Raw genomic sequence first — 26,279 nt, 5'->3', positions numbered from 1 at the left:
GGCCCAGCGGCCACCATGAAGAAAGAGGTGTGCTCCGTGGCCTTCCTCAAGGCCGTGTTCGCTGAGTTCCTGGCCACCCTCATCTTCGTCTTCTTCGGCCTTGGCTCGGCCCTCAAGTGGCCGTCGGCGCTGCCCAGCATCCTGCAGATCTCGCTGGCCTTTGGCCTGGCCATAGGCACCCTGGCCCAGGCCCTGGGGCCCGTGAGCGGCGGCCACATCAACCCCGCCATCACGCTGGCCCTCCTAGTGGGCAACCAGATCTCCCTGCTCCGGGCTGTCTTCTATGTCGTGGCCCAGCTGGTGGGTGCCATTGCCGGGGCGGGCATCCTCTATGGGCTGGCACCGTCCAATGCCCGTGGCAATCTGGCCGTGAACGCGGTGAGTGACCATGGGGCCAGGGCGGGGCAGGGACCCTGGGGTGGGCTCGTGACCAGGGCTGCATACCCCATCTCCAGGATGGGTGCCACAGAATAAGCCAGTGTACACCCTTGCCAGGAAGGACAGGAGGATGAATCTCCAGGCTGGTGTGTTTCCCTGCTCAGCCTCCCTGGCTCATTCTCACCCCCCCTGCCCACTCCCCTCCTGCTGTTCTTCTGAGAAGCCTCTCTCCTGTTGCCTGCTGTCCCTCCTTTCTTGCTGGAAACTTCTGGCTTTCTCCTGTCTCAACCCTGATTTTTTGCTTTCCTCTTGGGACCTTCCCTGTGCCTGTCTGTTCCTTGTTGTAGTGGTTTCATGGAACCATCAGGAAGAGATGGGTTGTAGCCCTGGTTCTGGGTGCCCCTGGCTCCTCTGGGTCTCATTTTTCTCAGCCATTACACGGGGGTGGCCATAACCCACCACAGCAGGTGCCAAAGGGATTACATGTAGAATCCATTCGTGTGAACCCCCAAATACAGTGTCAATGCAGAGGGTCTGTTGTATATTGGTTCCTGCTCCTGGTTCCTGCCTCCACCCCTCCCATAGCCCCAGACTCAGTCCCTATGTCCCATGCAAACTGAGTTCATTAATCAAACACAGAGGAGGATTTTCTCGACCATTGTCAAACCGTGAGTCAGCCCCACCGGAGAGACGGGTTTGAGGTTGGCACTGGCAGCGGGTCAGACACGGGCGGGAGGCAGGCAGGGGGTGCAACAGGCAACCTGGGCAGCTGCCCACAGGAGGGAGGGTAAATGCCAGCTTGTGGGGGTTGGGACTGGGTAGAACCGTTGACAGGACCTTGTCCGGGAAGGGCTCCCCTTAGACTCTGCTCCTCAGCCACAGGCCTGTACTCTGCGCTTTGCGCACACTGTGGAAGGATATAATCTCATCAGCAAATGACCTCTGTGCGCAAAGCTTGGCTTCCAGGTGCTTCAGCTCTCGGTGTCCTTGGAGGCCAAAAGCTCCATCCCCCAAGCCGCTGGCCACAGAGCTAGAAGGCAGGGGTTCTAACCCACCCTCCCTTTTCAGCTCAACAACAACACAACACAAGGCCAAGCTGTGGTGGTGGAGCTGATTCTGACTTTCCAGCTGGCGCTCTGCATCTTCTCCTCCACGGACTCCCGCCGCACCAGTCCTGTGGGCTCTCCAGCCCTGTCCATCGGCCTGTCCGTCACACTGGGCCACCTTGTGGGGGTGAGCAATGCTGCCCCTTGGCTAGAGTTATGGGAAGCCCTTAGGCAAATACTAGGGCCCTATCAAAACATCCCTCTGAACTGAGGAACCCAGCAGTGAAGGCCTAGAATGGGGCTGCCGTACTCTGTCGCAGGCTGGGTGCCCCCAAATCTCCTCTAGCCTGAGGAAAGATGCGAGTAAGTGGGAGTTGGGATGGAGGGAGGAAATCAAGTTCAAGCACAGGACTTGAGAAGAAAGAGTGGTGCATGGGGAGGGACCTGTGGAGGGAGAAATCACCAGCCTATAGGAACCAGGAGACTTGAGTCAGAGATGTGGTTGAGTCCCTGAACTTCTGGGTGACCGTGGGAAAGACCAGGCCTTTAAGAGTGAACAGGCATGTTGCCCTCCTCTCCATCTCCCTCTCTGTCCAGATCTACTTCACTGGCTGCTCCATGAACCCAGCCCGCTCTTTCGGCCCCGCAGTGGTCATGAAGCGCTTCAGCCCGGCTCACTGGGTGAGTGTGCCTGCCCCCCCCCCCCCCCCCCCCCCCCCGCCGCCCAGCTCCCTGGCAATGAGAGCCTGGAAACCTGGCCAGGAGCTCCCAGGACTGTCTGAGTGCTGTGGAACCAGAGCTTGGGGGTGGCCCTGGGAGGTGTGGCTGGAGAAAGGAATGGATACAGAAGGGGATGGGATTTGGCCAGCACAAGGACAAAGAGTACTTTGGGGACTATGTGTGTCTGTCCCTCTAGGGAAGGGAAGTTCTGTTCCTCTGTGTTGATCTCTGAGGATTTTGTGTTTGTCCTTCTGGGATGGCGTGTGGAAGGTGGCGTGTCTGTGTGTCTATCCTCTCTGATGTTTTATTTAGCTGCTTCTATTGAGGGGTTGAGAGAGTCTTCCGTCCTGTGGGCCTGTCCCTCTGGGCAATCTATCGGTCACCTCCTCTGAGAGCTTATGGTCTCTCTCTTTGGGGTCTGTCTCTCTCTCTCTCTATGTGGAAGGGAGAGTTCCTTTGTCTCTCTGAGGATCTAGATGTCTGTTTCCTTTGAAAGGTCATTAGTGTCTCTTTAGGGTGAGGTGAAGGGGTACTGTCCTTCTGGGGATCTGTCTCCTTTGAGGATCTGAGTGTCTGTGGTCCATGTCCTTGTAGCTGGGGAATAGAGTATCAGCATACAGTCTCTCCTCTGGAGGCCTGGAAGTCTGTATGTCCACCTCCTCTGAGTGTCATGGGTCTGTCCTCTGGAGGGGGAGCCATGGGTCTCTGCGGCCCGAGACTCAGCTCCCTGATGCTGCCCTGTCCCTGCCAGGTTTTCTGGGTAGGGCCCATTGTGGGGGCCATCCTGGCTGCCATCCTCTACTTCTACCTGCTGTTCCCCAACTCCCTGAGCCTGAGCGAGCGCGTGGCCATCATCAAGGGCACATATGAGCCGGAGGAGGACTGGGAGGAGCAGCGAGAGGAGCGAAAGAAGACCATGGAGCTGACTGCCCGCTGACCAGTGTCAGGCAGGGGCCAGACCATCAGCCCCTGAACCCCAGGGGGAAGAACATATATATATATATGACAGCAAAGTTTCCTTCCCCCACAGCTGGGTCCTCTGGGCTGGAGAGGAGACACTGGCTCCCCCAGCTTCACAGTTAGGGATGGGAGCAGGAACCCATGATGGGACTCGGGCAGGGGCAGGGGCCAGAGACTGGGGTCTGATGGGGAATGCTCTCTCTGGGACAGGGCAGACTGCTGCCCTGAGGTCAGACCACAGACTGTGAAAGTAGCACCAATTTTACAGGGTGCCCTGGGGCCAGGCCAGGAAGAGGGGGGTGGCCTGCAGTCTGCAAGCTCCCACCCTCCCCCACTCCTCCTCAAGAGCCAGAGGGGTCCTAGTCCCTAGGACAGCACAGGCTACCCCTCCCCAGATTGCCTTAGGAGGGAGACAGATGGGTTCAATAAATGCTACCTTATTTATTTCTGCTCAAGGATGCTGGGGCAGGGCTGCTGGTGTTCGGGGTAGGGGCTTCCCAATAAACCACTGACAATGATGTTCTCCCTCGTCTCTCCCCAGAGCCTTTCCTTGGGACAGTCTGACTGATCACCTCTGTCCCTCTGCACAATCTATCTCCTCCTCATCATTCCCTACACTCCCCATGATCTCCATGGTTCTCTGTAGAAAGACATGGAGGCTGAGGCCAGGGGAGGCTTAAAGAGTCATAGAGATGAGGTCAGGAGGAGAGAGGGTGAGGGAGAGAGACCAAATACAGAAATAGAGCTAGAGGTCAGGAGTGAGCAGTGAGAGCAGAGGAGGGGTCCTCACCAAGCCGCCTGCCTGCTTGCCCCTCCCATCTCAGCTATGGCAAGCCTGGGCCACTTGAGGAGGGCCTGGCACCAGGGCCAGGGAGTGCCAGGCAGGGGGGAAGAGAAGTGAACTAGCCGGCAACCCCTTGAGATGCCAAGGGGGTGATCGGCCGTGTCTGTCATCATGGAGGAGCCACAGCCCTGGACTCCCCTCTCCACACCTCCCTATTCCATAAAGGTGCCATGTTGGGAGCCTGCGGTCAGAGGGAGAAACCGCCTGTCTGCCCCACTCGCATACCCAGAAGCCACAGCCAGCCCAGCCTTTTCCCAGGTCCCCTCTCTCCGGCATCTGCCAGCGCTGTTCCCACCATCTTCCCCTCTGGGCCTGTAGCTCTGCTCTTATCTGGCCTTGTCCCCTTGTCACTGACACTCCTTAGGCAACCGCCTTAAATTCACTGAGCCTCCATCTCCTCAGCTATAAAACAAGGTTAAAAAATGCTTCCCTCACAGGGTTGCTGTGGGAATGACTGTGAGGTGAAGGGAGGAGATACCTGGGACCAGTAGGCTCTCTGTAGGAAAAATGGTGGAAGTCACACAGATGAGCAGCTTGGGACACAGTCCTGTGTCAGAGTTAAGGAGTCTGGCTTGGAGTTCAAACCCTGCTTTGCAACTTTGGGTAACATAGTCTCTCTGAGTTTTAATTACCTTGTCTATAAAATGGGGATACTTGTACCCGCCTCATAGATTGTTGTGAGCATTAGATGAGATAGTGGATGGAAGGAAAATGCTTGTGCAAACAGAACTAGGCACCTCAGAGTGTGTGCGAAAAGAAACCAGCACATACACATCTGGGACCCCAGCCACACTTTAGTTCTGGGCCTTTGCTCTCCTGAGAGTGTTTGAACTTGAGTTTTACTGGGTCTCTCTGGAATGGGCACGTTTCCCTGTGGCTTTCATTTTTGCCTCCGAAGAGAAGGAGCCAGTAGGGCCGGGAGATGGGCTGAGAAAGGGTAGGAGAGATGATGGATCCCGGCTGGCCAGCGGTAGCCCCAGGGACTGTGGGTGAGGAGGGGCAGACTTCCTAGCCCTCACCTGTCTCCTCCGACCTCTGGTCCATACCCTGGAGCCAAGCCGCAAATGCCCGCTCCGACCAGCAGGGGGGGACCTCGTCCACCGAATCCGCGGCTGCTAGGCTTCCTCTAACCCGAGTCCTGGGTCCGTGCTCTAGCCACCTGGGGGTAGGGGAACCTCTCAGGCCTGGGTCTCTAGGCCACTAGGAAGCAGCTGCCCCCAGTCCACAATCGGGGTGGAGAAGAGAGGGTGCAGGGGAGAGAAGATCCCTTCCCCTCTCGTCCCCACATGACTCAGGTACAGGCACAGACACGGCTGGGAGGCTGGCCTCTCCCTCCAGTCCAGCGACCTGCGTTTCTTTTTTGGATGGGCCCCGAGGGGAGAATTAGGAAGTGAGCGGTGGGCTTATGGGATACAGGTCTTCAGGGGTGGGTGGGGTGCCCACATGACCTAGCCAGAGGATGAGAGGAGGTCCAAGGGCTTTGGGCTGACAAGTTGCAGCGGCGGGCTTTTTGGCCAGCAGAGGGCGCTGTGTTCCTTGGTGTGTGATCCGTGCGGCTTAGTCCGAGCTCACAGAAGCCTGAGCACACAAGAACACGCACACAGTAACCCTGCACATCTACACTGACCTTCATTTATAACCAAGGGGCTGTGTCTTCTCGACATAGACTTCTTACTCTGTGTGTCTGTGTGTATATGTGTGTGAGAAGAGCCACATCAACCCACCTCCATTCTGTCACAGGGCTGGTAAGGAAGGACCAGATCTAGGAGCCTGGCTCCGTGTTCTCAGAGAGGCATATGTGTGCGCCACACCCAAGCACACACGTGCTCAGTCACCCCTTGCCCTGTGCACCACCTGGAAATGGAACCCGGGAAGAGCCTTGATTCTCCTATGGGAAGCTTCCTCCCTCTCTCGACCCAGGGGCTGCTGGTTTTCACCAGGTAGGAAGGTGGACTTGGGGACACAATGGGGAGATGGAGGAGAGCCAGGGGTAAAGGCAGAGAAAGGACGTAGGGGTTAAGGGGAGGGTTGGCCCTCGAAGCCCCTCTGGAGCCTCAGCTTCCTCTGTCAGGTGTGGATGAGGCTTCCACAATTCAGGAGGATTGGTGAGATGATGCGAGGGAAGCTGCCTTGAATCGTTCCGTTTTTGGTGTGTTTTCTGTGTGTTTTCGTTCTCCCTCCTCTCCCAGTACGTCCCTCCTCCCCCTCCCTTTTGCTCCCTCTCCATTCCCCAAGCTGAGAAGACCTCAGTCAGAGCTCACACTGCCCCTTATGCACATGCACCTGCACACACCCCACTCCTTGACAGAGACAGACACCGCAGTGACCTGAGGCACCTAGAGATAGGCCTGTAGGAGGTTAAAAGCACACAGCCACCTGACAGGCATCTGTAGGCAGCCAGGTGTGGGGCCTCGGCAAAAAGCCTCTGAGCATAAGGGACCTCAGAGCTAGCAGTAGAGCCCAGGTGCTGGCTGGAGCTGGAACTGGAGTGGGAACAAGCCCTGGCTAAGGCCCACTTGGCCTCAGGGGGTGAAGGACCTTGTTCTGGGCCAGGCATGGCGGCAGAAGGCTCTGCTCTAGGCCAGCTGGAGACCAGAGCCACTGCTGCACTAGATTCTCTCAGCCTCTGGAGCCCAGAGCAGGAACCCCAGGAGCTACTAGCCCTGGAGCTGCCACAACAACCAGGACCCCTCCCCGCCCAGCTCAGTGCTCACACCCATCTCCCTAGAGAGGCGAGGGAAGCGCAATCCTAACAGCGACATTTTCTGGCTCAGAGACACTCTTCTAAGTGTCAGAACATTTACCCCTGATGACACATGGGGAAGTGGGAATTATCTCCTTTTACAAATGGGGAAACTGCTCACAGAAGTTACATGCTGGTCAGGGGTGAAGTATACATGGCAGTGTGCAATTGCTTTTGCTTGTATTGTCTTATCGAAGGCTCTCAACAGCTAGGCTTTAGTGCTGCTTGGTAGACAGGTGCAGAAACCGAAGCTAGGTAAGGTACAGGGAAGCCCTTTGAGGCCCTGTCTGCAGCAAGGGAAAGAGAAATATGCCCTTGAGGTTCCCTGGGACAGCCCCTAGGCAGAGAACCCACCGAGCCAGGAAGGAATGTCACCCACCTACCCCTGTGGCCACATTCCTTCATTCCTTGAGCATTTTTTGAAAGCCTCTTTTATACCAGGCAAGCATGGGAGTCTACACTGGAATAGGGGAGGCACTAAGAAGGTAGAAGCCAGAAGTAGCCACTGGCTGGAGAGGAAAATTCAGGGCAGGCTTCAGAGAGGAATTAGACCTGAGCAGTCTTGAAAGGGAGAGAAAGAGGAGAGGCGTAAGAAACCCATGGTCTCTCTACTACTCCAGGATTACCCAGGTCTGTTATCAAGAAGCAGCCAGGAGAGGGAGAAGTGAAAACCCCAGAGGAGACTGGGACCAGCCCTGAGAAGGTCCTAATTGCTCAAAGGGAGCCAAGAGCACAAGGAGGGGCCCCCGACTGGATGCAAGAGAAAGGCTGCCTCTTCTTCGGGGCCCAAGGGAAGCAGGTGAGGGCATGGGCATCCACAGGTGAGTTTGTGGCTGGGCAGGAAGAATGAGAAGTCTTGCCTGAGAGTGTCTCTTACTAGGTGGGACAGAAGGGAAGCTGGTCCTCTGGAAGAAAGCTGAAACAGGGGCACTTGGAGAGCTTGGGCAAGGTTGGAAGTAGGCCTTAGAAGAATGGGGAGAGAGCAGACTGAGGATGGCCTAAGGATTGCTGAGCAGAGCCGCGGCCCCCCGCTGAGGCCAGAGACCATGGACTTGTCATGGCAGCAGTCTGCACGGATGGGTGAGTTTCTCCAGCAGCGCTCAGCAGTGCAGATCAAGGCAGAGGGCTGCCGAGGAGAATGAAATGAAGAGTTGCAGGAGGTGGGGCGGAGAGAACAGGGAGCCGGGACAGTGGGGCATGGACACCTGGGGATCTGGCAGTGGAGGGGCGGGGGAGGCCAGGAAAGCTGGAAGAACAGAGAGGGTGGATGGACAGAGCCTGTAATTAGAGAGGGACATTCCACTGGCAGATTTCAGACGGCTCAGTCCCAGGTGAGACAGGTATGAGGCCGTAAGGACAGCTGGCTGAAATGAAGGAGATATGAAAGTCACCTGCCTCCAGGAGGTCAAGAAGCTTTTATTCATCCATCATTCCCTCAACAAATATTTACTGAGCACCAACTATGGCTAATCCCTGTGCAAAACACTGTATGTGGGGATGAGCGAAATTTGGTTCCTGCCCCCTGAGGGACTCACCGCCTCATTAAGGAGACACGGGAACACCATGGCAGCACTCTGTGGTGACTGGAGTGTAGGGAAATGCCCAGGTGTGGTGGGAGCACACAGAGGGGCCCTCCCTCACCCAGGAGAGGAGGGGACATGAAGTTGAGCCTTAGGGATGAGTTAGGAGTTACCCAAGCAAAGGATGTAGGAAGGGCTCTCTGGGGAGAAGACAGGGCATCTGCCAAGGAAAGACCAGCACAGAGTGTTCCAGAACCACTGGCCCTTTGGTGAGGCCACAGGGTAAAGGACAAAGCAGAGAGTGGGGAGAGGTGAGGTAGGAGGAACAGAATCCCAGAGGACCTTGTAGGCCAGGCATGAGGGACTCTTTGAAGGGATTTTAGCAGAGTAACAGCAGGATCAGATTTGCATTTTAGAAAGATCACTCGGACTGCAGTGTGGATAATTGATTGGAGCTGAGTGAGGGAGCAGACAGAGAGAATGGTTAAAGGCCGCAGGGCAGCAGGGGTGGCAAGAAGAGGGCACTGCCAAGAAATATTTAGGATTCAAAGTCAGCAGGGTTTGATGCTGTTATTGGTTGGGGACAGGAGGGAGAGGAGGGTCAAGGATGCTTCCCAGGTGCCGCCAGCAGAGCTGGAGGAAACAGGAAGAGTGCATTGGGGGCGGGGCATAGAGAGGATGAGGGTCTCCTTCTGAGACAGGCTGCATTTGAGGGGCCTAAGGACAACCGGGGGATATCCATGGAGGGGCCCATGGAGGGGCGAGGTTGGAGCACCCCAGTGTGGTTAAAACACAAAAACTGTTATTTAAACAGGGAGCACCTTTGAGAAAATACCTCGATGTGCTGCTGGGGTCAAAAGGGCACAGCCTAGGGGCATGTGGGTGGCTCAGTCCGTTAAGTGGCAGGTCAAGTTGGCTCAGGTCATGATCTCGCAGTTCATGAGTTTGAGCCCTGTGTCGAGCTCTGTGCTAACAGCTCAGAGCTTGGAACCTGCTTCAGATTCTGTGTCTCCCTCTCTCTGCCCTTCCCCTGCTCATGCTCTCTGTCTCAGTCAAAAATAAATTTTAAAAAACATTTAAAAATTAAAAAAAAAAAAGGGCAGGGCATGGGTGACATCAGGGCCAGTACTCCACAAAAATGGTTTGGTGGCTGTTTGGGAGGCTTGAGCAGAATTGTTCAGGTCCCAGAGAAGGAGGAGAGCAGAGAGTGGAGGAGAGAGGGGCTGAAAGGGAGGAGGTGGGCAAGGGAGACAGAAAAGGGCAAGGACACGCCAGTGAAGGACCAGTGGAAATTCCCAGCTGGCAGGGGAAATCTCCACTGCCATACATGTCGTCTCATTAGCTGTGGAGTAGGCCCTTCCTCCCCCTGTCCCCTCTGCACCCACACAGGCCATGTCCTTCGGAAAGTTGACTCTGTTCCCACCTGCTTTCCATGAGTAGGGGTTTAGGTGGGAATGGGGGAGAGAGCTTCATTTCACATCTGGGTTTATGGCACATAGAATAGTGTGAGCCCATCTGGAGGCAGAGCCTGCAGGCAGAGGGGGCCAGGAGAACAGGGGCCTCTGAGACTGCACAGGACCCTCCGAAGCAGGCCTTGGACTTGGGGATCTGGTGAGCTTGCTGCCTCTGAGCTGACATCGGGATGTGAGCACCCAGGAATCCCCTGCCACCATGACTCCTGTACCTGCTGCCCTTGGGCCGGGCCTCTGCCTGCAGCTTGGAAAAATGGAGGTTCCGGCTCAGCGCCTGGGGGCTGACCCCTCCCCCAGCTGTCAGGTGAGCCTAGGGTGGAGCAAGCATGTGAGCACCACTCCTTAGATGAGCCCACACCTCCCACCCACCCAGACACATATAATCCTGCCAGCCTGCCCCCTGCCAGTCTGACCAGGTGGGGGCCAGAGGAGCCTCAACACAGTGAGACAGCCAGAGCAGGCCAGCAAGACGCCAGCCAGGAGAGAGCGAAGATCAGAGGCAAGAGGTCCCAGGAGTAGAGCCGGCAGCCAAGGCAGCAGGACCAGGACATCGTGCGGTCAGGCGGCGAGGCTTGGCCAGGATGCTGGCGGGCCAGCTCTGGAGAGCTATCAGCAAGGCGCTGTTTGCCGAGTTCCTGGCCACAGGGCTGTACGTGTTCTTTGGTGTGGGCTCAAGTCTGCCCTGGCCCTCCGCCCTTCCCACCGTGCTACAGATCGCCATCACCTTCAACCTGGTCACGGCCATGGCTGTGCAGGTCACCTGGAAGGCCAGCGGGGCCCATATCAACCCTGCTGTGACCCTGGCCTTCCTCGTAGGCTCCCAAATCTCCCTGCCCCGAGCCGTGGCCTATGTGGCTGCTCAGCTTGCGGGGGCCACTGTGGGGGCCGCGGTGCTTTATGGGGTCATACCAGGAGACATCCGAGAGACCCTTGGGATTAACATGGTAGGTGCAAGGAGGGGCACCCGGCAGGGCCAGGAAAGGGATGCCCACACAGGTTGTAAGGGTGGAGGGCCAGGCCTGAGGAGAGGGGACAGGGAGGTGATAACTTGACTGTGTGCTCCTTACCTGCTCTGGGCTGGGCCCTGGGACCCAGGGGAACCAGACTGTGGCCTTAGCACAGGCACGGGAGAGGGGGGTTAAGGTATAGGGAACAGGTAGAACAGAGAGAAGCCGCACTAAGGGCAGGAGTCAGGGAAGGACCAGGCATTTAAGGGGCAGGGTAGCAAGGGGGGCTGGGGTGATGCAGAGGGGCTGGCCTGCCCTTTCCTCTCCAGGTCCACCCCATGTGCCCTGCTCCTCTGTGTTCCCACGTTCCTCCTTCCGCAGCACCCTGAGGCCTCACTCCCCCAGGTTCCCCTAATCATCTATCCTTCCACCTACTTCCCCAAGTCTCCTCCTTCCACTGCTACCCACGGTCTCCTCCCAGTCTGCTTGAAAACATGCACCCCGGCTGCTCTGAGCCTTCCCTTCCCCACCAGTCCTGAGCCTGTCGCCAGCTACTGGCCCCAAACAACCGATGGGCTAGGATGGGTGTCACGCATTTTCTGCGGGGAGCAATGTCCAGGGCTGACCTGAACGGTACTGCACAGCTGTCCCTGGTTCTTCATCTCCTTAAGTCCCGGACTTGGTGGTGGTGAGGCGCCACCTCCTCATGGTGAGCAAACGAAGTCCAATGGGGTCGCCAGCCCCTGGCAGAGCCCACTTTGCCTCCAGCATAGCCTCCTCACCCAGGTCCGAAGCAACATCTCAACTGGCCAGGCCGTGGCAGTGGAGCTGGTTCTGACCCTGCAGCTGGTGCTCTGTGTTTTTGCTTCCACCGACAGCCGCCAGGCATCGGGCTCCCCAGCTATCATGACTGGGATCTCTGTGGCATTGGGCCATCTCATTGGGGTAAGAGGCAAAGAGGGCACTGTGTATATGCACACACTGGTTCCTTCCTGGGGAGGCTGTGGGGGCCTGAAGGCCAGGAAGTGTCCCTCCCTGAGCCTCTCATGTGTTGGGCTGAGGCTGTGTTCCCACAGTCTGGGCCCAGGATATGGCAGTGCCCAAGGGTGATGCCAGGGCTCTAAGCCAGAGCAGAGGCAGCTGTCCACTCCCAGGTCTGCTTTAAGCCTCCTCACACCCCAAATCTCCACTTGCCTCCCACCCCCCACCCCCCGTCCAGGTCTACTTCACTGGCTGCTCCATGAACCCGGCCCGCTCCTTTGGCCCCGCCATCATCCTTGGGAAGTTCGAGGTCCACTGGGTGAGAGCCTGTACTGGTGGCCATTAGGTGAAAAGAGCCTTAGCAGAGGAGACAGGGATTGTGGGTTTCACCAGCAGTGGGTCCACAGGGACTTGGGGAGACAAGGCCCCCTACCACGGGTCATCTTCACCCCCAAAGGAGGTTTCCCTAAGCTCAGAAGACAAAGGCGAGTATCCTGGCTTGTATTTCCTATCTTTCCAGCTTCCATAGCCCCGAGTACCCAGTGGAATATCAATAAATGGGCCAGGGCAGAAGATGCAGCCTGGCCCAGGCCTCAAGTCCTGGCTGTTTCCTTATTCACTTTCTCCAGCTGGACCAGTTTCCAAACTTGGATAAAGAAAAAGACAAACAGAAATAGACACACCAGCAGAGGCAGGAACAGCACTAGCCAGGGCTTCTGGTTGGAACAAGTGAGGGGAGGGGAGGGAAACGGAGTGGTGAAGACTGGACCCGCCCTACTGAAGTTAAGGTCACCTCACCTGCAGGACCTGGCAGGTAGAATGCCTGCTTCTCGATTTTGTCACCTTGTGACAGGTCAAGGGGTCCCGGGAGATGGAGCTAACACTAGGGAGGCAGGCAGGGATCCCAAGGCTACCCTATGATCCTCATAGCTCCTGAGTAGGGTGCCTACTTCTCTCTGCCTCTGCAGATCTTCTGGGTGGGACCCCTGACAGGAGCTGTCCTGGCTTCACTGATCTACAACTTTATCCTGTTCCCTGATACCAGAACCGTGGCCCAACGACTGGTCATCCTCATGGGCACTGAAGAAGTGGAGAAAGTGACAGGCGTGGAGCCCGAGAAGAAAGAATCCTACTCCAGTTCAGGGGATACTGAAATGGGGAATGTGTGTCAGATAGTATAGAACTTGGTCCCTGCCTTCCCGATTCTGAGAGCCCTTTAGGTGGGCAATATGCCTCATAGGACTAGACTTCAGGTTTTACAGAAAAGTGGGGCTGGGGGTGAATAAGGGCAGGAAAGATGGGGAGGCTTGGCCTCTTGTCCTAACAGGGTGGGCAGGGAATGCCACTCCCTATCCCTGGCATTATATTTCTGGATAAAAAGAGTCTGGGGAGCAAATCTGTTCAGTTTCCTCCTCCTGCATCTCTTAACGGGACAGAGCAGAAGGAGGCTGGGGGATTCATGATTGTCCTCCCCTTCTTTCATCCATCTGGACCCTACTGGGCATCCTGGGCCTCCAGAACCCCTTGTCTGGGGTATTGGAACCCAGTCATCCACTTAGCTTAGACACTAAGAGATTTAGAGACCTCGGGGAACCCCAACTTCTCACTCCACCCTTGGGGAAAGCCAGATTTCCCAGAAGAATCAGGCCCCAGGACAGTCTCTGAGCTCCTCAGCGGTATACCTCTGCTCTTGGGTATGGTTTGGGAGCTACCGACCTGCCCTCAGCCTGGGGGCTTCCTGAGGACAGAGACAGCCCTTCCCAAAGATCTTCATTCCTCCAAATGCTCAGGAGAGGACCCCACCCTTGGGAAGCGCTGATGCCGAGAGGAGCCTTTCCTAGGGCTGGCAGAGGAGCAGCATATGGACAAGGGAGGTTTGGGCTGAACAGGCCTTTTCCAGGTGTTTGCCCACCTTCCACCCCACAGCCCCATTCATGGGAGCAATCCGGGGGGGTGAGGAGGGGAAGGGGAGTCCCTATCCCAGCCCCTAGTCCATGACCTGGGCCACAAGCTGTGTCCAGCCTCATTCTCAGTTCTACCAACATCCTCAAAAAGCTATTGAGTTAAGTCCAGGGATGGTAAGTTAAGTCCTTGGTTTCAGGAATGACCCAAGAAACCAAGATTTGCGTTCAGTGCCTCTGAAGAACTACTAGGTCTCAATTGGTCTGCTATTATTTACAAGCTGCTGTAAATATACTCTCCCCAAGACTTGGGGCCCTACCTGGACCTTGGCTTCCCCAGCTATAAAATGGGCATAATCCTCCCCCAGGGCCTGCAATGAAAACAAACAAGAGATTGGAAAATGTTTTTGGAAGTTAAAATGCTTAAAAAACAAACCCAATAAATGATTATTGTAGCTGTTACTGTAATTATTGGGTTTGAATACAATTGCTGTTGGTAATGGGAGGGAGGAAGGAAGAAGAGAGATGGGGGGGGCAGTGATTGAGAGGGAGGGAAAAGAGAGTACGTTTTTCTCCTTTCATCTGTTCCAGTTACACAGGGCCCTGCCTCCTTCTCTCCTGGTTCTGCTGACCTGGGAGCTTCGTGTGTGCGGAGGGGGGTGAGGAGGGACACTGAAACAAAGAGACAAGCCAATAAAAGTCAGTTCTTCTCATCTCTATGGTGCCTATCACCATGGTACCCTGAGATACAGCAACCAAATCCATAAAAAAGATAGGTCCTTTTCCATGGTGTCTCGAAAGTCACTGGAGATGGGAGGGGCTACCAAAGTCTTTCAAGGGCAGGGTGACAGAGTAAGAGCTGAGTCCCCAAGTGCTCATGGCCACAGCAGCCGTGTTCAGTGTTCTATAATATTGTCAGTGCAGAGTACTATTCACATCTCTCCAAGCCGGGCCCCACTCATCCATCTTCACAACCTCTCAGAGCCCAGGGGCTTCTTGTGCCCTTTCATAAGCAGGGACAGCTGGGTGTGTGTGTGTGAATGTGCGCACGCGCGTATGAAGGATGTAATTGACTTGCTAAAGGTCACCCAGCTCCGTACCACAGCCCCCTAAGGTCTCCCCAGCTCCAGCTTAGAATTCTCCAAAATGGAGCTCCAGGGGGGCTTATCCGAGCTGCAGCCAGAGGAAGGAAGGAAACAAGAACTAGAAAGTTAAAGAGGACAGGAGGGGTGGAGCTCCTGTAGTGCGCTCTGAAGCTCCTAGACAAATCGTCTCTGCGACCCCAGAGCAGAGCACACACTGGGTGCTCAATAAGTTTGATGAATGAATGACTGAGGCCAGATGACTGGGGAAGGAGGGGAGGCAGTAATTGATCAAGAGGAGAAATCAGGAGTTACAACTTCAGATGAGCCGAGATGAGAGCAGCTGACATGCCTGTGCTCCAAGGGAGGCGTAGCAGGACGAGAGAACACAGCCACGCGGGCGCCCCCATCCCCACTACTGCAGAGCACAATGCGTAACCTCTGTCTCAGGAACTTCCAGGCCCAAAGGGTAAGGGGACTGCTTGGAGAGAGAGCTGGGGGCTATCTTCATGAATAGTTCTTTTAAAGCTGTGCTCTGTCAGAATAGACTAGACCAAGAAGACACAAGCTTCATGAAAAGTGAGGAAATAGGTTGGAATCTGAAGAGCATCCGAAGCTAGACACAGGAATGAGTAACCAAGGTTAGTTTTCTCCTTCTCTGGAGCCCTTTAATAGGACAGCCAGCCATCTGCTTGGATGAGGGAAGGGCTGGCCCTCAGGGAGCCAAATTCAGAGGTTCAGGCCATGGGCAATGGAGTTTCACAATCCCAGCCCCTAGGTCTGGGTGGGGGGCAGGAGCATGGGGAGGACGGAGACCCAACCAGGCAGACTCTTGGTGTGCCCGCCCTTCCTCCTGTTTGTCAGGGGAAGTTTTTAATTAATGGTGTGTAATCTGATCTGGCCCTTCTCCCCGCTGAGCACTGCCTTCAATCAGTGAAGCCATCTGCAATTGCAATTCATAATTCTCCCAAAAGGGAGGGGGTGCCTTGGTGATTAATACAATTAGCCTTTTATGTTGATGATTGTCTTAGCAGGAGCAGATGATGTGAGCGCAGAGCCTGGGCTGTCGCTTCCCCCATTGGCTGGCAGGAAGCCCCTCTCCACTTCCCGCCCCCACTGCTACCTCCGGCTGGAAAGAGGACACACTGGGACCACACTGTGCAAGGCTGGGGGAGAGCCCAGGAAGGGGCCAGGCTCTGGGACTTCAGACTGAGAGGAGAAGACTGGAGAATTATCCAGAGACTTTCACTTTCTAAACAAAACACTTTGATTTAAAGGCACCATAGCTTTAAAAAAAAAAAAAAAGACTACATAAAAGTATATAATAGGGGTTGAAAGGATTGAAAACATTTAAATGTAGGCTCAGTAAGTTCTATAGCTGTGTGAACTTGAGCAAGTAACTTAAGGATCCTGCCTCACTTTCCTCATCTGGAATATAGGTCTATTCGATAAGGGGCCTGGAACCACGTGGGATGTATGTGTTTAGCAAGGCACCTGACATAGCTCTGTCGCTGGTAGGGCCGTCACCATCTGCGGTAGACTGCAATTCCCTCTGCCAATGGCTGAACGGCCTCCCTGGCAGTTTCAAACGCAGCCCAGCCAGCTAGTACTGAAGGAAACACCCAGCCTTAGTTGACTTAAAGGAGTGTGTGTGTGTGTGTGTGTGTTGAGGGAGGAGGATCCCAAAGGAAAGGAGTCAAGAATCAAACCCAAGAAAGAAAAACCTCCCCAGAACACAGAACTGGAATGCTGGAGTGATCATGGCTGAGAGTTGGTTTGTGTGAAGATCAAGGGAATGAGGAGGAGGCTGGGTGGGTAATAAAGGGGTAAAAAGAGGCAGGGCTTTGAACATCTGGAATTTTATATGAAAGCTAAGAAAACATAAGGGGAGCAGCCATCGTTGCTAGGGTTTAAAAGGTAGCACAGATCAAAGTGTGTGATCTCTGATCTATAATAAGGTCAAAGGATCTGCAACAAGCTGATTGGGGTCTTGATGGGGGAGTGCACTGGGTCAGGAGAGGCGATCGCCTCAGTCCCTCCGGGCCCACGGCACTGGGCTTCATGACCTGGAGCAGCACGAGAAGAGGGCTCCCTATTGAGAGGGATGTTAAGCCAGAGTCGGTGCCAGGCCCCAGCGAGGTCAGGGGGAAGACAGGGAGTGAAGAGGGGAAGGGAGAAGTTAAGGGCTAATCAAGAAGCATCCGGCCAAACAGTGGCCACTTGGGTAGCTGGGGCGGGGGCTCTGCACAGCCAGGATGTGCAATCACCTCTTAGGGAGGGGCAGCTGCACTGGGGAGCAGCCCATCGTTAGCAAAAGCTGGCGGGGAGCTCGGTTAGTGAAGGCGGTTTATGAGAGTGTGGAGTCCGACAGCACTAATTAATAGACTGCAGTTAATGGGCAGAAAAGGGGGAAATGAAAACTGCGTCAGAGCTCTGATTAAGTCAGCTGAAGGGGCAGTTATTGCCAGAGCTGGGAATGGAGGATGCCACACTGACGGTGGCAGGGACCAACCACTCCACCCTAGCCCCACGGACATATGAAACGAGGCCCAGTCAGGCCAGGGCCCAGGCCGAGATCAGAGGGGAGGCCAGGATGGTCGCCAGGGATGTCCAGGTGTGAGGCACCAGGCTGGAGGTGCCTCTCTGCCCAGAATCTACTTCCGGGCCCTCTTGCTGCCCTGTTCATCCTGAGACGCAGCGGTAATGTCATCACCTCTGAGGCTCTTAAGCCTCCAGCCACGGGCTCCTGGGCTCCCACAGCACTCTGCTCACCCACCATCCCCCTGTCCTAGCACTGAGCACACTGCAGTTGTTTGAATACCTCTCTCTATCAGAGCATGAAGACCCTCTTTTAGTCTACTTCTTATCTCAGGGCAACGGTTTTCTTAACTTGACTGTCCTTTTATTACGGGTCCCCAAACCACAGCCTTCCAGTTTCAAGGCAGGAAAGACCTCTGATATTCTGGATTTGGTGAGCAAATTGGACCAACGATTGCAATAAACACTCCCAGCTCCCTGCCCGAACAGACCTCTAATCTCTTTTACGTGTTAAAGCACCCCAATGTTTCAGTACTGTGTACTGATTTCAGAACCTCACCAGGAAGTACTATTATTTTTGTCATAGCCTCACTGATTCACAATGGCTTTTTGCTATCTTTCCCCAGCTCGAGGGTCAAATATAATGGCTCTAGGATGGGTCATGACTAGGACAGATTTTGATCCTATCCTACACGTTGCCTGCCTGCCTCTTTGTGCTAGATGTCCCGAGGCTGAGCCCTGCTTTTCCCATCCTGCAGCCTCCTTCAGACACAAGGAACTCCCTGTTTTCAAGCTCTTCGACCACAGCTAAGTAGCAGGTTCCCTGGTCTCCACATGTGGTCTAGCCAACAGCCTACCTCCCATGAATAGCCAACATTTCCAGTCCAAATAACATTGATAAAAAGACGCACCACTATTTTATGAGCTACTAAGGAAGAAAACACACTGCATTGTATTTGTAAGATGCCATTGATTATAAGATATTCCAATCTTCAGAAATATTAAAAAATGCATTTTAAGTAGATCTTATGACCAAGGAAATGATAGTCTCTCCTTCGGATCTTGGCTCTTTACATCAGACTTTAAAGTGAAGGGGAAGGGAAGGCCAAAGCAGGGGCCACCCTGGAGGGTCTGAAGTCTTCTCCTGCCTCGAAGGGGATGAGCACCATTCCCCTCGTATGCTCTCAACTCTATTCCAGCTTTTAAACACCCAGGCCACCCAACACGGTAAACATCCCCTCTCGCTCAGTGCCAGGGAGGCCAGTGAAGAAAGCCCCACATTTTTTACAGAGACAAAGTAAAACACAAATCATGCCAAGCAGGGACCACCATTTTTGAGGGGATAATCGCCTAGCACTCCAACACCATTTATCCAGCCACTTCCCACCCTACCGGGTTATCTTCCCCAGAGCCTCCAGGCCAGTGCCATGAGAAGATGCCGAGATTAGTCATTTCCTCCTAATCGGGCTAAGACAGCTCCGTTAAGCTGCCGACTGCAGGCAGTTCCCATTAAAGCAAAGCAGCTGGAAAGGGCTTAGCCCTTTAATGCCAGCAGCTGTATCTCCCCAGTGCGGCTGCTCTGCTGAGGGGCTGGACTCTGTCCAGAAGCATCAGGCGTTTAGCCCCAGTCAACGTATATTAACCTAGGAGGAGAAAGCAGCCAGCTCCCTGGGAGGAGGAGAGGTGGTTCATTCACCCAGCCCACCTGAGGCCTTGCTTTCCAATGAGGAAAAAATTCCCAGCCCCTTCGTATGTCTTCCTCTCCTAAAATCTGCACAAACTCTACCATCTCACAGGCAGGAAGAGCTTTCTCTGTGGCAGGAGCAACTCCATTTTGTTTTATTTTATTATTTTTTTTAATGCTTATTTAGTTTGAGAGAGAGAGAGCGAGCGAGCAGGGGAGGGGCAGAGAAAGAGGGAGACACAGACTCAGAAGCAGACTCCAGACTCTGGGCTGTCAGCACAGTGCCAGACACGGGGCTCAGACTCACAAGCTGTGAGATCATGACCCGAGCCGAAGTCAAACGCTTCACCGACTGAGCCACCCAGGCGCCCCGGCAACTCCATTTTAATAACTCACAGATTCACTTGTTAGTTTTGACAACAGAAGACTTTAGGCCACTGACCACACAGACTCATTCTCCTTCAAGCTGATTTTGTTCCCTCTGAGATCTGAAGTATTCTTCTGATGTCAGGTGTGTGTATGTGTGAACACAATGGACTGACTACCTCTTCTTGGAGAGCAGTGGACCCTGGGGTTGATGAGGAAGAAAGCTGAACAGCCCTCAGAAAGCCCTGGCACAGTGCAGGCTGCTGAAGAGAGATCACTCGAAGACTTCTTACTCAAAGCCAGATGGTGAACATGAGACGGGGTGAGAGCTAATGCCACTCAGGGGGAAAGCCAATAAGCTAATCCGCTGACACGTTTCTAGAAGCAGGCTGATGGCTTTGGCTCAGAGACTTGCCTATTCTTGGCTCTGAGCTTCAGAGCACACAAGATGCACATGGGTGACCTGAGAACAGACTCCCATGAGGAGAAAACTGCAAACATTCACACCAATGCATCCTCTTCCTTCCATACAGAAAACAGCCCTGGAGGGGGCAGGGCGCCTGGGTGGCTCAGTGGGTTGAGTGTCCGACTTCGGCTCAGGTCATGATCTCATGGTTCGTGGGTTCGAGCCCTGCATTGGGCTTTGTACTGACAGCTCAGAGCCTGGAGTCTGCTTCAGATTCTGGGTCTCCCTCTCTCTCTACCCTTTCTCTGCCCGTGTCTCTCTCTTTCTCTCTCAAAAATAAACATTAGGGGCACCTGGGTGGCTCAGTCGATTGAGCGTCTGACTTCGGTTCAGGTCATGATCTCACAGTTCATGGTGTTGAGCCCCACGTCGGGCTCTGTGCTGACAGCTCAGAGCCTGGAGCCTGCTTTGGATTCTGTGTGTCCCTCTCTCTGCCCCTCCCTTGCTCATGATCTGTCTCTCAAAAATAAATAAATGTTAAAAAAAAGAAAGAAAAAAGAAACATTAAAAAGTAGAAGGAAGAAGAAAACAGCTCTGGATCACCATGCCCAGGGCTTCCACCTCTGTAAGACGGTAAGCCCAACCATCAAGAAAGACATTCTTTCAGGGCGCCTGGGTGGCTCAGTCAGTTAAACGTCCGACTTCAGCTCAGGTCATGATCTCATGGTTCATGGGTTCGAGCCCCGCATCGGGTTCTGTGCTGACAGCTCAGAGCCTGGAGCCTGCTTCCGATTCTGTGTCTCCCTCTCTCGCTGGCCCTCCCTTGTTCACACTCTGTCTCTCTCTGCCTCAAAAATAAACAAACATTTTTTAAAAATTAAAAAAAAAAGGAAAGACATTCTTTCATTTCCTGTCCCAAATGCCTTTCCCAGCAGTCTAGGCCTCCCTGCTCCTTCTGGGTCATCTGTACATAAGTACATCCACATACAGTGCCGAGTGGAGTCATTTACATACCTAATAATATATCAACAGACCCCCACAATGCTGATTTAAATAGCAAGCACCACAGCTGAACTCCAGCGGGAGCTCTAATCCCCAGGTTCTTATCCTAAACTATAGATTAGTTTTTGGGGATTTGAGCCAAATCACCCCTCTGAATTTGCCAATTGGGATAAGATCACCTGCCCACCCCACATGGGTGTGGTGACATCAAGTAAGATGATGAATGAAAGCACTTGATATATTGTCAATCAGCGTATCATCATTTCGTAGAGGAATCAGTTAATTCCATCTTCACTGATGACCAGAGATGATATTAACTGGCAAGAGCTTTATTAGAAATCTAAATATCCACTTACACGTGTCTGAGCCTAGCACACAGATGGTGTCCAACTGTGTGAGATGTGAGAGCAATCTGTATAAAAACAATGCAACTAAATGAAGCTGGCAAGAGTTATAGAGGGAGAAGGTAGACAAAAGGAAAATTCCTGCTTCCAACTCTGAGTCCCTGAAAAGTGGCCTCCTTTCCCATCCCACACAACTGCGGAGGACAAGGCTCCCACACACTACAAGGTTATTCCTGGTGACGTCAAACTGCCTTCTGCCTGACTTCGTGAATAGAAACCATCAACAAATACAGACTCTGAGAACCAGAGACTAATAAATTACACAACGTAAGGACCCCGGCCCGGGGCCTTCACTTATTTACAAAATAGACCAACTACAGGGAGATTTTTTTTTTTAATCACTAAATTCCTAGGCTAAGTGACCAGTCTCCAAATCCTGTTTACACTAAAAGCACAATGACTAATGTGCCCTGACTCTGCATGCTTAACAGCTTTTCACACCAGTGGCTGAAACCAGAGTCATGATCAAGGAAATCATCAAAGCACATGGATCAAGACCCTACTGTTTGAACTCTGCGACTTGAACACTGAGTTCTGTGCCTCCCTTGCTTCCCAGATCGGGACTCCATAACAGCTCCTTCCCCACTCACAGCTGAACCTAAAAAGAGGGGACATGTGATTAAGCAAACCGCTGCTCAGTATGCCGGCTCACCACAATGGGTCTCCCAGATGCTTTTCCAACAGGGAATCACATACCGCACGTATATGAGGTGTGCGACTGTTTGAGGCTTGAGGTGGGCTTTGCTCACCTGCACTCACTCAGCACTTGACACTGCGCTACCCAGTAATTTAAGCATGAATTTAAGAATTCAAGACCCCTTTCAATGTTACAGGTGCAGTTCATAGCCAAAAACGACCATTTTTGTCATGGTAAATCACCTGAACACTCGAGTCCTGTGATGGAAACTCAGGTGCCTTCTATTTCTGCAAGCAATGGATTTGCCTTCTTAAGGAAAAAGAAATCATTACCCATCCAGATAAATGCAAATTGTTGCTGCTGGATCAAACCATGTAATGCTTGCTCAGTTAAATAAACATCAAACTTAGGAGTCTTACCTAGACTGATGGAGAATGGATTTAAAGATTTAGATTCTGGTTATTAGCAAGTGAGAGAGTAAAGCAGAACTGCATTAAAGGCAGAGAAGTAGCATCAGGACGGGTGAGGAGCAGGAGCTGCAGTGACAGCTAGTCCAAAACACCGGACCCGTTCCTTAAATCTCACATCAAGGCAATACAACTGAATTAAAAAAGCCCTCGAAAGTCGAGCTGTTCCACATGAAGTACTATTAAAGAAGTTGAAGGTGGCTACATTTTCCCTTTGCTAATATCAGAATTATTTTCACGGCCGAGGTCTCTTGGCCTAGCCCAAAACTGAGCAACTGGCTGCCAACATCTGACACACAGGACCATTTCCTTTTTCGTTAATGGGCCATCAGTTCCTGCATAGGGTAGTCTTCCCTTCACTAACATTATACAATCCATTTACTTCCTCCACATTAGTGACTTAAAATGCACCTAGGGGAGATACTACAGAACAGCAAACATGGAACCAGGCCAACACCAGGCTTGCACAGACGTAAAAAAAAGACATGGCATCTAGGACAAAGTTAAGAAAATTAAAAATAAAACTTAACAGGCGTGTGTGTGTGTAAAGGAGGTGGGGGAAGAGGAGAGGGGACCCATCCTCTTTCAACTTGCTGAGGCAAAATCTCCCTGCTGTGAGAGCTGCCACCTCCCGGGGGAAAAGAGCCAGTGGGTTGCCTCCTCTCTCCGCGGTTACATATTAAGCCTGCAACTGTTTACGCTCAAGCTCAGATACATTCTGTCCACCAGCCTGAGAGCCCCGAGTGCAGGTGCCCTCAGTTAATCATCGCCGCTCACTCCAGAGGCACTTCCAGCAGTGAAGGATGTTCCAGGCAGGCTGCCAGCCAGAGTCAGGTTTTTTTTTTTTAAACTGCACCATTCTGCTCCCTAAAGACTTGTTTTAAAAGTTTGGTTTTTGTTTAAAGTAGTTTCCTCAGATGAAAGGGTAACAGTCAAAGGACAAATCTAGGACTTCAATTTGGAGATGAAAGACTGAATGAGAAACAAAGAAACAGACTCGTGGTGGCAGCACTGGGGGAGGGGAGGGAATGGAAATGAATAATAAGACCAAAACGCTGAGGAAAAATATTTTCTTAAAAAGGTGTTGACAGTTACTTTCCAAGACAAGAAAATCAACCTCACAGTCGTTTTGAAAAAACTATTTACTTTTTCTCCAAATATTCCAAATATGTGTTTTACAGACAGGAGTCACTATGGGTCAAAAACATCCTACAGAAAAAAGCACATTTATAGATATTGGAAATAATTTTAATAAAAGAAAAAGTTCCTATTTATCTAGCTGTGGCTATGTTCCATAGGAAGATTCTGGCAACCAAAGTGCAAAGACAAAATGAGTGTGGCTTTTCTTGCCACATAAAATATTGACAATCTCCCTTATAGCCTACTCTTAATTGCAAACTGGGACACCAGATAGATGGCATATGACCTTCAGAAGTAGGGCTCCAATGGACAAAGAGACAGGAGGGTCAAGCATCAGAATGAATTCAACTGAAGTGCAAACTGGCTTTGACCCCAACCAAACCAAAAGTCCATTAGAGATAAATACAAGCAGGAATATCACTTTTACAAGGTCGTGCCACTTAACACTATTGAACCTAATCAACCTGAATCACGGCTGAGCTCACCCCCGTCACTAGTTCTGTCCTCATCCTGTCCCATTTCTATGATGACTCCATATTATCGCTTAGTTCACACTGGGGGAAGGGACCTTCCAAGTTCTCAGAAGGAACCATCCTAAATCCTAAATCTTCTGTCCAACCTTTTTTTACACTGCCCTCCCACCTCCCACCCTGAGACAAGTCAGTCTCACCAAAGAGGTGGGGCTTTTGTCACCATCTCAGGGAAACTAGTTCTAAATAACATCAGAGAAAGATCATTCCATGAGCAGCATTTGGCTTTAAGCCAAAGGGATGCACCTTCCCCCAGCTTCCCCCTAGAATCACAACGCATCCCACATTATCCTTTCTACCACTGTAAAGATCTCCCATCTACAAGTTCCCAACAACGACTGCACAAGGTGTTGATATTACATTACTTGAGGAGAAAGAGGGAGATATATATAGTTTTAATAAAACCCCCATGCACAATTACACTTGATTAAAAGCCTGGAGAATGCTAAAAGTAGTAATGAGTACAGGAGGCTACAGAGCAGAGCGTACAGGTGCACCCTTCCTGCAGTCAGTAAATGCTGGCAAGTAACAGTAGACACGACTTCACTTGAGCATTGGAGAAGCAAAAAAGTTGCCTTGTCGTCCTAGGTTGGTGGCAGATTTGCTTTTGCTCCCAAATCTAAAGGAAAAGAAAATGAACGGAAAAAGTAGTCTATAAAAAAAGGTAACCTGTAACATTATTTAATATTATCATCTAAAAATAGGAAACCCTCCACAGCTATTCTATAAACTACTCTTTGTCACCTGAGATGAGAGAGGGGAAACAAAACCTTTAGACTCTTTTTAAAAAGGGGTTGTTATGGCTCCAGATTACCTTTTAACACCTAGCTGCTAGCTAAGGTCTAATTCAATTTTTCTTTCAATAAGCTTCGGTGCGTTGGGAAAAGAGGGCTAAGGAAGCAGCCCTTTTTTACTTCCAAAACCAGCCAGTTCCACATACCTGGGCGTGTTCTTGGTGAGGGTGGAGCGGACTCTCTGCGACAGGGAACTAGATGAAGGAGTCTTGAGAAGCTGATGCTCAGGAGTGGTCACGGGCCCCAGCAAACTCACTTTAATCAAAGTTAAAACATATTTTTAAAGGAGGAGCAAAAAAGGAAAGCACCCTTGTCAGTGGCCAGTTTTAAGTTGAGTACCTATGAAGCACTTAAGAGCTAAGGTTAGAGACCCAAAGTCCCAGAGATCATTTCTGTCAACGTTTTGTAACACATCAGTGTATCTTTTGAACTATGCAGGCAACTGCTCAGTGAATAGCTGACCTTCACTTCCTGAGTGAGGCCATTCTCAAACTCCAGTCTTCACAAATCTAATGTTTAATCATTTGATTCTTACCTGTATTAGAAAAAACAGTATGCTTTCTTAAAAAGGATCTTGGGGCACCTGTGTGGCTCAGTCGGTGAAATGTCTGACTCTTGATTTAGGCTCAGATCATGCGCTCATGGTCATGGAATAGAGTCCTGCATTGGGCTCCATGCTGTGTGTGGAGCCTACTTGAGATTCCCTCTCTCCTCCTCTCTCCCTTCCCCTCTCTGCCTTTCCCCTGCTCATGCTCTCTCAAAATAAATAATCATGTTTTAAAAAGGAAGGAGATCTTGCAAAAATGAAATAATAGGTCTCCAGTGCCAGTAAAAGCTGGAAGAAACCAGCCTCATGAATTTTTGGTGGCAATATAAATTGGCAAAAGCCTTTAAGAAATCAAGTTGGGGAGGCGCCTGGGTGGTTCAGTTGGTTAAGTATCTGACTTCAGCTCAGGTCATGATCTCGTGGTTTGTGGGTTCAAGTCCTATATCAGGGTCTGTGCTGACAGCTCAGAGCCTAGAGCCTGCTTCAGATTCTGTGTCTCCCTCTCTCTGCCTCTCTCCAACGTGTACTCTCTCAGAAATAAACAAACATTAAAAACTGTATTTTTTTTAAAAAAAGAAAAATCAAGTTGGTTAAAACAAAAATGTTCAAGGCCTTTAATTCAGTGATTCCCACTCTTGGGAATTTATCATTAGGGGAAAAGAGCATATACATATAATGCTGATGGCAGCATTATTAGTAACTGAAAATTTCAAAATAACATCAATTCCTAATAGAACATGTAAGTAAATTATAGCTTATAACCGTAAGAGTGATATATAGTAACAGGAAAAGTTCTCACAATATGCTAAGTGAAATAAGATCAAACTGTATCTGAATTGTTATATTTTTAAAATATTCATATGTATATAAAGGAAAGGAGAACCATGTTCCATGAACATAAAAAAAGGACGGTAGAACTGTACATATTTTCTTTTAATGTTAGAATCCTCATAATAAATTAAACAATTTTTATTTACAAGTATGAATTCAGAATAGCTCTAGCAAAGGCAGGGAGAATGTACATGGCCAGAACTAATGAAGTCAGGTCCCTTAAGAAGCATAACTTGGGGGACACCTAGGTGGCTCAGCTGGTTAAGCAACTGACTCTGATCTCAGCTCAGGTCTTAATCTCAGGGTCATGAGATCAAGCCCCACACATGACTCTGCACT

At 51.8% G+C, this 26,279-nt stretch overlaps 3 protein-coding genes across 5 annotated transcripts in view; 2 read left to right on the top strand and 1 right to left on the bottom strand.

Annotated features, from left to right (window-relative positions):
* The first annotated feature begins 6 nt into the window (after window positions 1-6).
* Window positions 7-3,629, top strand: AQP5 (aquaporin 5). The gene is made up of 4 exons (XM_029954507.1): window positions 7-378; window positions 1,447-1,611; window positions 2,022-2,105; window positions 2,896-3,629. Exons 1-4 carry the CDS (start codon window positions 16-18, stop codon window positions 3,079-3,081), a joined length of 798 nt encoding a protein of 265 aa, XP_029810367.1. The 5' UTR covers window positions 7-15; the 3' UTR covers window positions 3,082-3,629.
* A 6,413-nt stretch (window positions 3,630-10,042) lies between these two features.
* On the top strand, window positions 10,043-13,980 carry AQP6 (aquaporin 6). The gene is made up of 4 exons (XM_029954254.1): window positions 10,043-10,627; window positions 11,417-11,575; window positions 11,850-11,930; window positions 12,580-13,980. The coding sequence occupies exons 1-4, from the start codon at window positions 10,265-10,267 to the stop codon at window positions 12,790-12,792; spliced, it is 816 nt and encodes a 271-aa protein (XP_029810114.1). The 5' UTR covers window positions 10,043-10,264; the 3' UTR covers window positions 12,793-13,980.
* A 9,174-nt stretch (window positions 13,981-23,154) lies between these two features.
* Window positions 23,155-26,279, bottom strand: part of RACGAP1 (Rac GTPase activating protein 1) — a 28,433-nt gene continuing 25,308 nt past the window's right edge. For 2 of the 3 annotated variants that reach the window (XM_029953976.1, XM_029953975.1), the window contains exons 16-17: window positions 24,709-24,817; window positions 23,155-24,387 (exon numbers count right to left, since the gene is read on the bottom strand). In XM_029953976.1, coding sequence (XP_029809836.1) covers window positions 24,312-24,387; window positions 24,709-24,817 — 185 coding nt within the window. In that variant the 3' untranslated portion in view covers window positions 23,155-24,311. The remainder of the gene's footprint in view (window positions 24,388-24,708; window positions 24,818-26,279) is intronic. The other variant, XM_029953974.1, reaches the window with a different exon arrangement.

The sequence above is a fragment of the Suricata suricatta genome, chromosome 10 (genome assembly GCF_006229205.1).
Source record: "Suricata suricatta isolate VVHF042 chromosome 10, meerkat_22Aug2017_6uvM2_HiC, whole genome shotgun sequence".
Classification (NCBI taxonomy): domain Eukaryota; kingdom Metazoa; phylum Chordata; class Mammalia; order Carnivora; family Herpestidae; genus Suricata; species Suricata suricatta.
This window is presented reverse-complemented; position numbering and strand designations above follow the sequence as displayed.